General features: G+C 38.1%; 1 protein-coding gene across 1 annotated transcript in view; it reads left to right on the forward strand.

The window, feature by feature from the left end:
• The window catches only part of LOC138398697 (cytidine monophosphate-N-acetylneuraminic acid hydroxylase), a 77,811-nt gene that overhangs the window by 9,478 nt on the left and 54,069 nt on the right, over window positions 1-14,264 (forward strand). Inside the window, exons 2-3 of the mRNA XM_069493150.1 lie at window positions 6,059-6,262; window positions 9,667-9,758. Coding sequence (XP_069349251.1) covers window positions 6,059-6,262; window positions 9,667-9,758 — 296 coding nt within the window. The remainder of the gene's footprint in view (window positions 1-6,058; window positions 6,263-9,666; window positions 9,759-14,264) is intronic.

Consider the following 14,264-nt stretch of genomic DNA (forward strand, 5'->3'; position numbering starts at 1 on the left):
AGGACCTCTCAGCTGACTGAGCATGGAAATAAATTTGTGTATACTAACCTGTGTATATACATATACTTATCAATATTTCTATATGTATCCACTAATATCTACATTAAACTAAACATACATTCATATTGATGTCGCTAGCTCTAATCCATTATTATATGGGTTATTCTAGCTTCCTCCCCTTGCCTATCTATAAATTGTCACTCCAATGGTGAGAAACCTGGCTCTCATCATTGTCATCCATTTAGTTAATTGTGCAATTCCAGTGTACATGTACAGAAATAGCAGAATTGTTAACCCATAGCCTCATGCAAAACAACTTTACCAACTACAGCACACTGCTTATGTGCAGTTTCTCTTGCCTTCAGTCTTACAGACTCCACTCCAAAGATACTTTGGCCAGTACCTTTTCCCCTTACCCACTTCAGCTAGGTTGTTCCATACATTTGTAATACAGTTGTATTCTCTTGTCATAGTCTGCATTCTTTCTTGTGATCTCCTGATCTCTTAAATACTTTTGTAAAAATTTAACTACATTAAGGTTTACTCTTTGTGTTGTAAAGTACCATGGGTTTTGGCAAATACATAATGTCATGTGTACACCACTGCAATATAAAACAGAGTAATTTCACCACCTGAAATATCTCCTGTGCTTCACCTATTCAACTCTCATCTCTCCCCCTGGATCTCTGATAACGACTGATCCTTTGTCTCTGTAGTTTTTCCTTTTATACAAACTCACATAGTTGAAATCATATGATGTACAGCCTTTACAGACTGGGTTTTTTACTTAGCAATATGCATTTATGGTTCAGATCTGTCTTTTTGTGGCCTGATAGCCCATTACTTTTTTTTTAAATAGACTTTATCTATTAGAGCAGTTTATGTTCACAGCAAAATTGGGCAGCAATTACAGAGAGCTCCCATATACTCTTTTCTCCCACACACATACAACCTCCCCCACCATCAATATCCTGCACCAGAGTGGTAGATTGTTACAATCAATGAACTCACATTGACACATCATTATTATCCAAAGTTCATAGTTTATATTAGGGTTCATTCTTGGTGTTGTACATTCTATGGGTTTAGAAAAATGTATAATAACATGTATCCACAATTATAGTATCATAAAGAATAGTTTCACTACCTTAAATATCCCCTGTGCTTGCCTATATCATCCCTCTCTCACCCCTAACCTCTGGTAACAACTGTCTCCATAATTTTGCCTTTTTCCAGAATGTCATATAATTGGAATCATACAATATGTAGTCTTTTCAGATTGGCTTCTTTCACTTAGTAATCTGCATATAAATTTCCTCCATGTCTTTTCATGGCTTTATTGCTTATTTCTTTGTAGCACTAAATAATAATCCATTGTCTGGATGTACCAAGTTTATTTATTCATTTACCTACTGAAGGACATCTTGGTTACCTCCAACTTTTGACAATTATGAATAAAGTTGCTATAAACATGTATGTGCAGGTTTTTGTGTGGACATGTTTTTAACTTCTTTGGGTAAATACCAATGAGCACAATTGGTGAGTCATATGGTAAGAGCATATTTAGTTTTGTAAGAAACTGCTAATCTGTCTTCCAAAGTGGCTGTGCCATTTTACATTACGATTAGAAATGTATGAGAATCCCAGTTGTTCTACCTCTTCACCAGCATTTGGTGCTGTCTGTGTTTTAGCCTTTTACTACTCTAACAGGCGTGTAGTGGTATCCCACTGTTGCTTTAATTTTTAATTTCCTAATGACAGATGGTGTGACTATCTTTCCTTTTTTTTTTTTTTTGGAAGCAGAGTCTTTCTCTGTTGCCTGGGCTGGAGTGCTGTGGCATCAGTCTAGCTCACGGCAACCTCAAACTCCTGGGCTCAAGCGATCCTCCTGCCTCAGCCTCCCAAGTAGCTGGGACTACAGGGACATGCCATCACACCCAGCTAATTTTTTCTATTTTTAGTAGAGATGGGATCTCACTCTTGCTCAGGCTGGTATCAAACTCCTGAGCTCAAGTGACCCTCTTGCCTTGACCTCCCAGAGTGCTAGGATTACAGTCATGAGCCACCATGCTGGCAGGGACTATCTTTTCATATGCTTATTTGCCATTTGTATATCTTCTTTAGTGACGTGTCTGTTCAGATCTTTTGCTCACATTTTAATTGCTTCCTTATTGTAAAATTTTAAGAGTTCTTTGTATATTTTAAATTATAGTCCTGTATCAGACATGTCTCTTGAAACTGTTTTCTCCCAATCTGTGACTTGTCTTCTCATTTTCTTGACAGTGTTGTTTGCAGAGTAAAAGTTTTCAATTTTAATAAAGTTCAGGTTTTCAATCATTTTTTTTCATGGACTATGTCTTTTGTATCTTAAAAAAATCATCACCAAACCCAAAGTAATCTAGATTTTCTCTTATATTAATTTCTAGGAGTGTTACAGGTTTGCCTTTTATATTTAGATCTCTGAACCATTTTCAATCAATTTTGTGAAGGGTGTTGGGTCTGTGGGTGTGTCTAGATTTATTTATGTATTTTTACAAGTGGATGTCTAATTATTCCAGCACCATTTGTTGAAAAGACTGTCTTTTCTTCATTGTGTTGTCATTGCTCCTTTGTCAAAGATCTGTTGACTGTATATGCATAGGTCTATTTCTGGGCTCTCAATTTAGTTCCATTTGATGTATTTGTCTGTACTTTTACCACCACCACACTGTCTTGATTACTGCAGGTTTACAGTAGTAAGTCTGGAAGTCAGGCAGTGTCAGTCCTCTGACTTCATTCTCCTCCTTCAATATTGACTATTCTGGATCTTTAATCTTTTCATATAAACTTTCGAATCAGTTTGTCAATGTCCACAAAATAATTTTCTGGGCTTTTTATTGGGATTGCATTGAATCTATAGCTTAATTTGGGAAGAACTGACATCATGACAATATTGAGCCTTCCAAGGTGGAAGCTCAGATTATTGATTTTTGATACTAAGTATCATAAGGAATAGTTGGTGAATTTTCCTTCTTTTAACCATGGAGTACACATTTTATTCTTGTGAGGATATTCTTTCATTCACCAGATATTTACTGAGTACCTACCACGTGACAGGTACTGTAGTCCTGGCTTTCATAGAGTTTACATTTCTGTGAACAAAATACTGAGTATCTTCCCATTTGAAACAAAACCAAAATAATCTAACTAAAAAGTTATGTGTAGCAAAATGCACATATAAACTGACAATTCTGAATGAGTTGCCTTTTCTTCCTCTACACATTTTCTCAGAGTATAACCTTCTGGAGGATTTCTAGTTTTATGAGAAGTAACCTTTATTTGGGCTCCCTGCCCTGCTTGGGCCCAAAGTTTAGTTGACATTCCTGTCCCACGCCTGTCCCTGCTTCTCCCTCAGCTCTGAGCTTAGAAGCCCTGGCAACCGGCCTCTGGAGAGATCTTCAGGGTTTGTGGCGGCATCAGAGCATAAATGACATTTTTACCTCATAAAACTCTGTTTACTTTTTTGAGGTCTAGATTCTGAATTTTCAAAATATAAGTTTCCAAAGCATCATTCTTAATGCTATAGGCCCTTGAAATAGTAAACCAATAATATTCTTTTTGTTAATATAGGTAGTTTCCTGTGATCTCTAGTGAGGTAAATTTCCAAAATTCATTTATTACACACTACTAATCTCCAGAAAAGAATAGGGTGGAGGATTGTTAGGCAGATAATTCAGGTGAGAGACATAAATTGCTTATGGAGCTGACCTTCAACTAGTTCCTAGAGTAGGTCATAACGAAGCGTCAGAAAACAACAGAAGCTGGGCACGATGGCCTGTGACTATAGTCCCTGCTACTTGGGAGGCTGAGGCAGGCGGATTGCTTGAACCCAGGAGTTTGAGTCCAGCCTGGGCAGCATAGTGAGACCCCATCTCTAAAGAAAAAAAAAAAGAAAAGAAAACCAGAGTCTAGGTTAAGGGTGAGGCAAATGAGACAATTGCCTTTGTGCAAACTTTAAGGGATGCCAAAAAAAAAAAAAAGAAAAGAAAAGAAAATCAGTAATGAAGGTGAGTATTATTTTAATGCAATATTTTAAAAATTCAAAATTAAGGCCAAAACTCCATGACAAACAAAATATTAAAAATGTAAAGACAGGATATTACACTGCCATACTGAGCCACCAAGTCTGAGGCAAAAGGAAAAATGTGTGCCCCTATATAAATGTTTCTGTGGTTGTTTTCTCAAGAACATTAAAGTATTTGAAAAAATATTGAAACATTGAAAAGTAGGTATATTAAAACTCATGTTAGTTTAAATATTGTATTTATACCAACACCAGAATTGACTACAATTTTGTTTTTCTCATTTTAATGGAAGGAAAGTCATTAATATCTTTTAAAATACTTTGGGGAAAAACTAACCATTTGGAACTATACATAAAAACATGTAGATAGGAGCACACTTTTTTTCTTTTTCCTTCTATGTGACTTCATGCGGACCTGAAAACAAAGATGTGGTTAGTTCAAACTGTTTCACATGGTGTGTGAAACAACTTACAGTCTAGCATGGAACTTTGGCTATGTGATACATTCAGTCATGTAAAACAAGTCATCTAGAGAGGTTCTCCTTTTATATTTTTAGACTATTTCAGGAATTGCCTCAGTGCTTTCTTTAGTTTGCTGTCAGATATTTGTACTCATACGAACAAAGTCAAAGAGGAAGTCATGAAGTTTAGAATGAATTCCTTCCTATCAGATACATTTAAAATATATTTTTGGAATAATTTCAAGTCTATTGTGAACAGAATTACCAGAAATTTGGGACAGAGACGACAAGAATCTTGAGGAAATGGATCATAATTACAGGGCGATGCTTTCATAGATTTAAAACTGGAAGTAGCTTCTCTGTTATTCTCTACCCCCACACGTTTTAAAAATTATTTGTATCCCATTTAAGAAATTCACAGTACTTCTAAAAATGAAAGTGAAAATGCCACAAATGTGCTTGAGCTTCCAAATCAATTTTAACACGTGAAGAGAATTTTGGCCACTTTTTCTTTGGAGTCGAATGTAAAATTAAACGTGTGCCAGATTTCATATCATGGATTTGCAAAAGATATTTCGAAACCCCACTTGGCAAAAATTATATTCTATTACGAACCAGAGTTGCATTGTAAAGAGAGTCTGTTTGGAAATTGGGGTTTGAGAAATGTGACGTGTAGTTTCCGTGAGGAAACATGAAAACATTTGCTGTTGGAGCTTTTTGTAAATTAGTCAAATTGAGTGCAGGGGAAGCGGTAATTCCTTGAGTAGAGAGCTAGCGAAGACAGCACCATGTGAAAAGCAGTCTGCTAAGTGGTGGGCAGAGAAAACCAGAGAAGATACAGAGTGCTTTAAAAAGTGCCAAGGGCAGTGTGCCAGGTACTATGTAACAATGTTTTACAGAGTAGGGATGCACCGTAAGAATGCTAGGCTGGACCTGGGTGGGATGTCTTGGTTGAACGGTCAACCAAGCAGGGGATGACTCAGTTAGTTCTATTTGAACCAAGGCTGATAGGGAGGGTGAAGGAGAGGAACTGTGTTTCTGCAAAATGAAGTGCAAATGTGAAAGGCTGCAGCTGAGGGAGAACACAGTGGCTTCTGAACAGTGTCAGGCTTCTAAAGGAGGTGTGGTAGAGGGTGGAGACAGTATCAACGGAAATAGTGAAATGGAGTAAACATCGTCTCTCTAGGCAGCCTACAGCCTCGTGGGGGCAAATGAGCAACAGAAGGGAAAAAGCAACTGCTATTTTTTCGAATTACGCAGGGAGACAAGCCGGCACACCATGAGCAGGCAAGTAAGAGAGGTATTAGTTCTCTAGAAAAGTGAAGAAGGATATTCAACAAGTAGGGTGTATGATTATGTCCATTTCAAGGTGGGGAGAAAGGGCACCATCAGGCAGCCACCACCCCTGGGTACTTGGAGGGAGGGCTTAGGAAGTATTTTAATGAAAAGGAGTTTGGAGCTGTTTTGCCAAATGATTCTCTCTGAAAACCTAACATTGTTAATCTTTCCTCTCAAAATGTTTGTCTTTTCATAGCACTGAACAGAGAGCTGAGGTCCTGTTGTGTCTATCACCTGTTGAAGTTGCCAATCTGAAGGAAGGAATCAATTTCTTTCGAAATAAGAGCACCGGCAAAGACTACATTTTATACAAGAATAAGTGCCACCTGAGGGCGTGTAAGAATATGTGCAAGCACCAAGGAGGCCTGTTCATAAAAGATATCGAGGATTTAGACGGAAGGTACAAAGAGTCCTTTGCTTTCTCACTGGTGCCCCTTCTTGCAATTAGATTTGACAGGAAATGTGTGCATTTAGAAATTTTAAATGGACCAATCAGCAAATAACTTCACCTAGTAAGTTTGTAGCTTTTACTCAATTAGGACATCTCTCTGATCTCAAAATTGTATGCTTTACTACATTTTCCTCTCTCTCGTAAGAACTCTAATTTAAAATTTATTTTTAGCTTGATAAATAGTAAAAACCTCTAGGTTCCATGTGTCTGTGTGTGTGTGTTTGGGTGTGCATGGAGAAGGCACACATTCAACCGGTTTTGTATTCAAAGACTGCAGTCTCCTATAAGTTTCCTTCTCCTTCCTTCGGAAGCGTGTGTGTGGGTGGAGGGGGGCACTTTTCCAAACCCTGCAGCAAAGCAGACAGAATTTCCCTGGGAGCCTAATTGTATTTACAAAATAAAAATGTCAAAGCCCTAACTGCTCCCACCCTGAACACTGGCTCTTCTGATCATAGAAGAAGTAATGCTGTTGCCCCCACCTGGTATAGATTACCTCTCTCCAGTGCAGTGGCAATACCAAGACAGGATTAAATAATTTTTAGTCCTGTTTTCAATGACTGCTGGGGAGATGGTGGTATTGCCTGGCAGAGCCAGAAAGGGTTCTAGGGTGTATGCTGTCTGCCCGATTCTCAACACCAGCAATGCTGTGAGTAGTTAACCCCATCTTTCAAATTTGACGTTAGCCTAACTTAATCTATGTGGTTTTAGTCATTTGGTGTTAGGTTTTTTTCTTCCTCTGTGTTGTCAATCTTATTTCTCGGGTCATTTGTGGGTAGTTTAGTGCTAGTGTACTGAGAGGGAGCTGAGTGTTTGTCCATGAGTTCCCTGCTATAATTGTATTGAAGACAGTCACCTGAGCCTAGAATATTCTCACACCACCTGCACACAAATTTGCTTCACTGCACATATAGCTTCAGGCCCCAGCCTCACATGTTATTAGAGTTTTAAATGCTAACCACTGTTGCACCTGTAGCTTGCTCAGCTTCTCAGAGAGGGCTGCCAGATTGGCAAATAAAAATACAGATGCCCAGTTAAATTTGAATTTCAGATAAACAATGAGTATATTTTTACTATAAATATTTCCACAGTAGTTAATGGGACATCTTTTTTTAGCTGGCAACTCCACCCTAGGAGAACATCTAGGTAATTTGCTGGCAGCCATTTTGATTGTCTTGCATCTGCTCAGTGGGTTCAAGGCAGGGACGCCTCAGGCATAGTTCTGTCACTGGTAAACTTCTGCCAGCACTCTGGGGTGCTGAGGTTTTCTCTTCTAACTATTATTGCAGTTCTGAGACTCTGGTTTTCTTTGCTTTGTTTCTCTCCTTAGTGAGCTGTTTCACACAGTGTCCACTTAGCCAGTCATTTAAGGAGGTATCAAAGCTTAGTGGTTAAGAGCATCATTTATCTTCATAGACTGCCTGGCTTAGAAACCTGGCTCAACCACTTACCAGCTCAGTAATAATCTTGGGCAAGTTTCTTAGCCTTTCTGACCCTCCATCTTCTCATTTGTAAAATTAAGATGAAAGTATTACCTACTTTGTCAGGTTGCTGAGAGGGTTATGTGATGCCAAACACACACAAAAAAAGCACTTAAAAGAATGCCATATGGTGAGCACCCAGTAGATGTGGGTTACGGTTGCTATTATTATTTCCATGCCACGAGCTTCTTGTGTAGCTGTGTGCAGGGAATACTTACAGGAACTCAGACTGTTTTTGTATCTAGTCTGCTCAACTAGAAATAGTGATTGCTTTACCATCGACTAGGCTTTCTCTCTTTTATCCAAAGCCTTGGGGGTGCTTGATCCTAGTTTTACCCTACTCTGTAGACAAGCTAACTCTATTCTCTTAGCTCTCCTGCACATGAGGAACCAAGTTCTTCCAGTTTTACTGATGCAGCTCACCAAGCATTTGTATGTTGAAACTACATTCCTTTGGTAACTTATGCACTATACTCTCACATCTACTTCTTTGAATTTGGTTCTTTCTACTTGGGTTTCTTTGTAGCTATTCGTGTGAAAAGACTGTCTTTTACAGTTTCCATGTTCCAGTCAAGAACAGGGACCTATCAGTTCTATTCCACCTGCCATTCAGTCATTTTTCTTCTTGACATATAATCAAGATCAGCAAATATAAGCGGTGGTTTTCATTTTTAAAGTCAAATAATTTTTCACAACTTGTTTGTGAAGTTGTTGTCGCCTTCCTGTCTACCTGCCACCCATAAGCACATGGTTCTGCTAGTTTTCTCCTTCACAGCCCAGCACACTGAATAGCTGCAGTTGGAATGTTCTGTCTTAATTATTAAAAGGTTGTCTACTCATTGATGAGAAAGGAGGTGCCTTAAAATAATCTTTCACAAATTGAAGTGTGGAATATGCTCTTTGCCTTATCACTAGAAAAGAACATAAGAAATTCTGGATATAGTAAAGCTCAGAAAAGTCAGCATGATTCACTTCTATGTTAAAAGTAGATGTTTTTAGTTTTAAAAAATTTGATGTTTCTGGTTCGAGACATATTTCTTTGTAAAAAAAAAAAAAATCCTTTAACTCTTAAAAAAAAAAACAAACAACAAAAACTTCACCAGAAATGCTACTAAAATAAAGAGAAGAAATGGAACTGTTTATACCTGACCTCTGACCACCCAGCCCCCTGGAAGCTCTGGTAAGAAATGTGGGGGGAAAGAGCATCCCATTTGTTCATTCTGGTTGTCATTCTGAAACAGGGCTGCTGAAGTGAAATAAAAGTACAAGACACTCAGTTAAATTTAAATTACAGATGAACAACAAATTTGCAGAATAAGTATGTCTTAAATATTGTGTGAAATATATTTAACAATCATTTGTTGTTTCTCTGAAATTCAAATTTAACCAAGCTTCCTGTATTTTATGTTGCAACTCTCGTCTGAAATCTTAAACTACAGGGAAATCTTTGACATAGGAAAATTGTAGTTGACACTATTCTAGGGGTGAAGGGTTGTAGAGTGATTGTAAATCATAGACAATGTATGTGCTGCAACATTCTTCCCTTGTGTTGGCTGTAATGGGATCTCATCTAGCTTAGCTTTCATAAGAGAACCATTTCTCAAGACCACTTTATTCTGTAGTCTCCACTGATCTCTAACATGTGTCATTTTGTCACATGGAGTCTATCTTCATTTTTTAAATCACCTATTGATGATTAGTCTATATTTCCTTGGATATTTGGGTATTAGCTATTAATAGTTTTTCTTTCATGTATTTTGTGTTCAACTGATTTCATTATAATTTAATTTCATTATAAAATAATGCATCTAAGCCTATTCAATACTAATTTTTATTTTCACCATTTCATAAACCTAAATACAATTTTTCATCTAGGTCTGTTAAATGCACAAAGCACAACTGGAAATTAGATGTGAGCACCATGAAGTATATCAATCCTCCAGAAAGCTTCTGTCAAGATGAACTGGGTAAATACCATCAATATTGATTAATGTATTCTGTTATTATTATTACTGGAGTTCTTCTTTTCAACTTATTTCCAATCTCACTTGAAGCTTTGGATATATTCTGATTTTAAACTGTTAGATTTCTTTTTAAATATGAGGGTGCTTCAAAACATCCACGGAAAAGGGAATTAAAAAATAAAAATTTAAAAATATAAGCTTTCTTGCTCAACATAAGCTTCATTACAGTCAAGACACTTTTGTAAGCAATGATACCAGCCATTTAGTCCATCCCTAAAGAACTGACGGTCCTAGGAATTTAACCATGTCAATGTAGTGTTTTTTTACATTATTAACCGAAGAAAAATGGATGCCCCTTAAAGAGTGTTTAAGATCAGGAGATCAAAAGAAGTCAGAAGAAGCCAAATCAGGACTGTAAAGTGGATGACTAATGAATGATTTGCCATAGAAACTCTCACAAAATTGTCATTGTGTCATGAGAGGAAAGGGCAAGAGCACTGTTGTGGTGGAGAAGGACTCTCTGGTGAAGCTTTCCTGGGCACTTTTCTGCTAAAGCTTTGGCTAACTTTCTCAAAACACTCTCATAATGGGTAGATGTTATCATTTTTGGTCCTCCAGAAAGTCAACAAGCAAAATGCCTTGAGCATCCCAGGAAACTGTTGCCATGACCTTTGCTCTTGACCAGTCCACTTTTGCTTTGACTGGACCACTTCCACCTCTTGGTAGCCACTATTTGATTGTGCTTTGTCTTTAGGATCTTACTGGTAAAGCCGTGTTTCACCTCCTGTTACAATTCTTGAAAGAAATGCTTCAGGACCTTGGTCCCACTTGTTTAAAATTCCCATTGAAGGCTCTGCTCTTGTCTGCAGCTGATCTGAGCACAATGATTTTGTCACCTGTGAAGTGGAAAGTTTGCTAAGCTTTAATTTTTCAGTCAGAATGGTATAAGCTGAACTAATTGAGATGTCTGTGGTGTTGGCTATTGTTTGTGCTGTTAATCAATTAGGGCATGAATCAGATGAATTTTTTTCCCTGCAAATTGATGTAGATGGTCTGCCGCTGCAGGCTTCATCTTCAACATTGTCTTGTCCCTTAAAATCAGTTATCCATTTGTAAACTGCTGGTTTCTTTGGGGGCATTGTCCCCATAAACTTTTCATAAAGCATCAATGATTTTACCATTCTTCTACCCAAGCTTACCGTAAATTTGATAGTTGTTCTTTTTCAATTTTAACAGAATTCTTTTGCTCTGATAGAGGTTCTTTTCAAACTGATATCTTATCCTTCTTAGTCCTAAAAGTACATCCTGTTCAGACATGTTATAACAAGTTAATATGAGTTTTATTTATTTATTTATAGATTTTTCTTTTTTTTTCCTTTTTTTATTTTTTTTGCCATAAGTACTTGTGGTTGAAGTATGAGTTTAATGCAAAAAAAAAAAAAAAAAGAAATTCATGTGTAGCTCTTTCATGATACGCATTTTCTACAAACTTTTTGAAGACCATAATTAACAGTAAAACCTAAACAGAGGAATTCTACAAAATATCCCTTCTTTTTTTTTAAAGGAGAAAAATCATGTTTATTTCAACATATGCCTAAATGTCATTTGGTAAATGTTAACAACACTTCATAATAACTCTTGGTAAACAAGTAATAAAAGGGAACATCCTTTATGGGATACAGAGTTTGTGTGTATATGTGAAATTTAAAGTATTTTTACAAGTATTCTTTAAAACTTCATTTTAGATAGGGAATACATATGCATGTAAAATATTCAAAAGGCACAAAGTAAAGTACAGTGGAAAGTAAGTCTTCTTCCCGTCTCTGATCCTCAGTCACAAAGTTCGCACCCTAGGAGCAGCCACTGTTGTTAATTAGTTTCTTTTTTTTTTTCTTTTTTTTTTTTTTGAGACAGAGTCTCACTCTGTTGCCCAGGCTAGAGTGAGTGCCGTGGCGTTAGCCTAGCTCACAGCAACCTCAAACTCCTGAGCTCAAGCAATCCTCCTGTCTCAGCCTCCTGAGTAGCTGGGACTACAGGCATGCACCACCATGCCCGGCTAATTTTTTCTATATATATTTTTAGCTGTCCATATAATTTCTTTGTATTTTTAGTAGAGATGGGGTCTCGCTCTTGCTCAGGCTGGTCTCGAACTCCTGAGCTCAAACGATCCGCCCACCTCGGCCTCCCAGAGTGCTAGGATTACAGGCGTGAGCCACCACGCCCGGCCGTTAATTAGTTTCTTGTGGGTCTTTCTGGAGACATTCTTTACACTTATAAACCTGTACATTCTTACAATCTCCCCTTCATTAGTAGAAGATTATATATACTGTCCTATTTGCTTTTTTTTTTTTTTTTTTCTGGATGGCTCTTGAATTTAGAAAGTAAAAGAAAGATAATATTGGATATCCCTAGCCAGTGGAACGTTGGTCCAAAAGTTACTAGTGAGACTTCTATGCCCGCTTCTCTTCCATCCATTAATCTGCAGAAACAGAGGTTTCTGTTTTGTGCAAGGGCACGCTGAGAAAAAGGAAGGAAATTGGGTAGTGAAGTTTATGGTTTGTAGGAGTTAAGGCTGGGCATTGTCTGGCCTTAGACTGGGCTGGACTATCCAAGCTCAGAAAAGTGCAGTTGGAAAAATAACGGCACTATTTTTAAAGGGGAGATTTGGAGGATTCATGGGAAGTAGGAGATGGCCAAAAGTTAATCTCTGGCAAAAAAAAAAAGAGCCATTTCAGAGTCCTGGTGACCACATGTGGCACATAAGTGAAAAGGAGGCCATTTCCTCCATCTCCCCTTAGAACCCAGCAATGATCTGACGCTCCTCAAATCTGTAGGCAGAGAATGTGAAAACTTCTAAGCCAGAGTAGGAAAGGAAGGAGAGAGCAGACGCCAGGCAGTTACAGACTGGACTGTGGGCAGGTGTGTGGCACCCTTTTGGGGAACTCCCAAAAATATCTTGAGGACACTTGAAAATGTGCTAATTACTAGTCATTGAAACAGTCGGGGCTCTTGCCATCATAATTTGGGCATAATAATAGACTGAAACTTTATTTTATATTCCCAATCTGGTGAGGCTGGGGAAATTGGGTTATATGTAAAAATGGAAAATACTAAATATACAACATGTGCAATACCTTGCAACAGATGGTGAAATGGAAGTTTAGGTTGCAGAACAACAGATACCTGGTCCAAATGAAGTCCTAGACCAGGATTTACAAAGCAAGAGACTGAGAACTAATAGTTCATTCTTAAGCTCCTCACCTTTATCAGGAACACAAAAGGGTAGAGAAGGAAATTGAAATATAACAACTTTGGAGGATTTCTTTGCAGAGTTATACTGAGAGTCCATGTTCCCTAAAAAGGGCAAGTTCTGAGGGGTGCTTGTCCCTTACCTTAAGCCACACCTTTAGCTGAGCTACCTGGAGAGTCTAATATGTTTTCTCCAAGGTTGAAGGACACAGTGGATTGGTATTTGACTCTCTTCTCAGAAATCTCAAGGCTGAAAGATTTGCCAGGTGGCTATGAAAGAAAACCTGAAGGAGAGGTGGTTGTGTTGGAGTCCCCCTCCCCCCAGCACTCCTAGGGTTCCTTGGGGCTAAGAACAGGTGGATGTTTCCTATGGATGGGGGCCGTGGGTGAGAGAGTGTTATCCTGGAGTCATCCTCAGTGTTTTCCAAAAGGGCTGCAGAGAGAAGCTGGGTATATTGCTACATTGCTAGCGGCTAAAGAAAGCATAAGTAACCGGGTAGCATAGGGACACCCAGGTGCAGAGAACTTCAGGTGGGTGTTTCCAAGAAATCGGGTGGATTCTCCACATAACTCACTAAGGTGTCCCTTAGTACAATAAGCTTTAAGCAAAAGCCAAGCCCAGGTGGTGCTCTGTGACCAAAGAACCCTTGCTGTCCTTAACGCTCCCCCTCTCTCCCGATCCATGTTTGGAGGGTCAGAAACCTTGGGTGAAGGTTTGGTTGAAGGAGTGAGGGAAGAGGAGGAGTAGAAGCATTATGTGAGATGAGACAAGAAGCTAACCATAACCACACTCTAGGGGCGAGGGGAGACTTCAACTTTTATTCAATTTCGAAATTTTGATGACCATATGGAACCAAATGTTTTAACGGAAGCAAAACTATTTATCAACTAATGGTAACTATAGTGACCAAACGTTTTCATTTCCATCCAGGGGCCGGAGATGAAGTAACTTTACTAAACACATAAAACAATGCTGTAGGATCTCATCCCTTGAGTTGTGTTTGTGCCAAATAGCAATTACTTGATATGAGGTAAAGACAAAATAGAAGAAATTCTTGATTTCCAACATTTTCCCTTCCTATTTCCCAGAGATTCTTCAATTTTTACTCTGTTTTAATGGATTTCTTTTTTTGCAAAGACAACACTTTCTTGTCATGTATTCTGTATCATTTAATTGACATATATTATACATATTTATGGAATACAGAGTGATTTTGATAGATGTATACAATGTGTAATGATCAAATCAAGGTAATTAGC

This window comes from Eulemur rufifrons, chromosome 18 (genome assembly GCF_041146395.1).
Source record: "Eulemur rufifrons isolate Redbay chromosome 18, OSU_ERuf_1, whole genome shotgun sequence".
Lineage (NCBI taxonomy): Eukaryota > Metazoa > Chordata > Mammalia > Primates > Lemuridae > Eulemur > Eulemur rufifrons.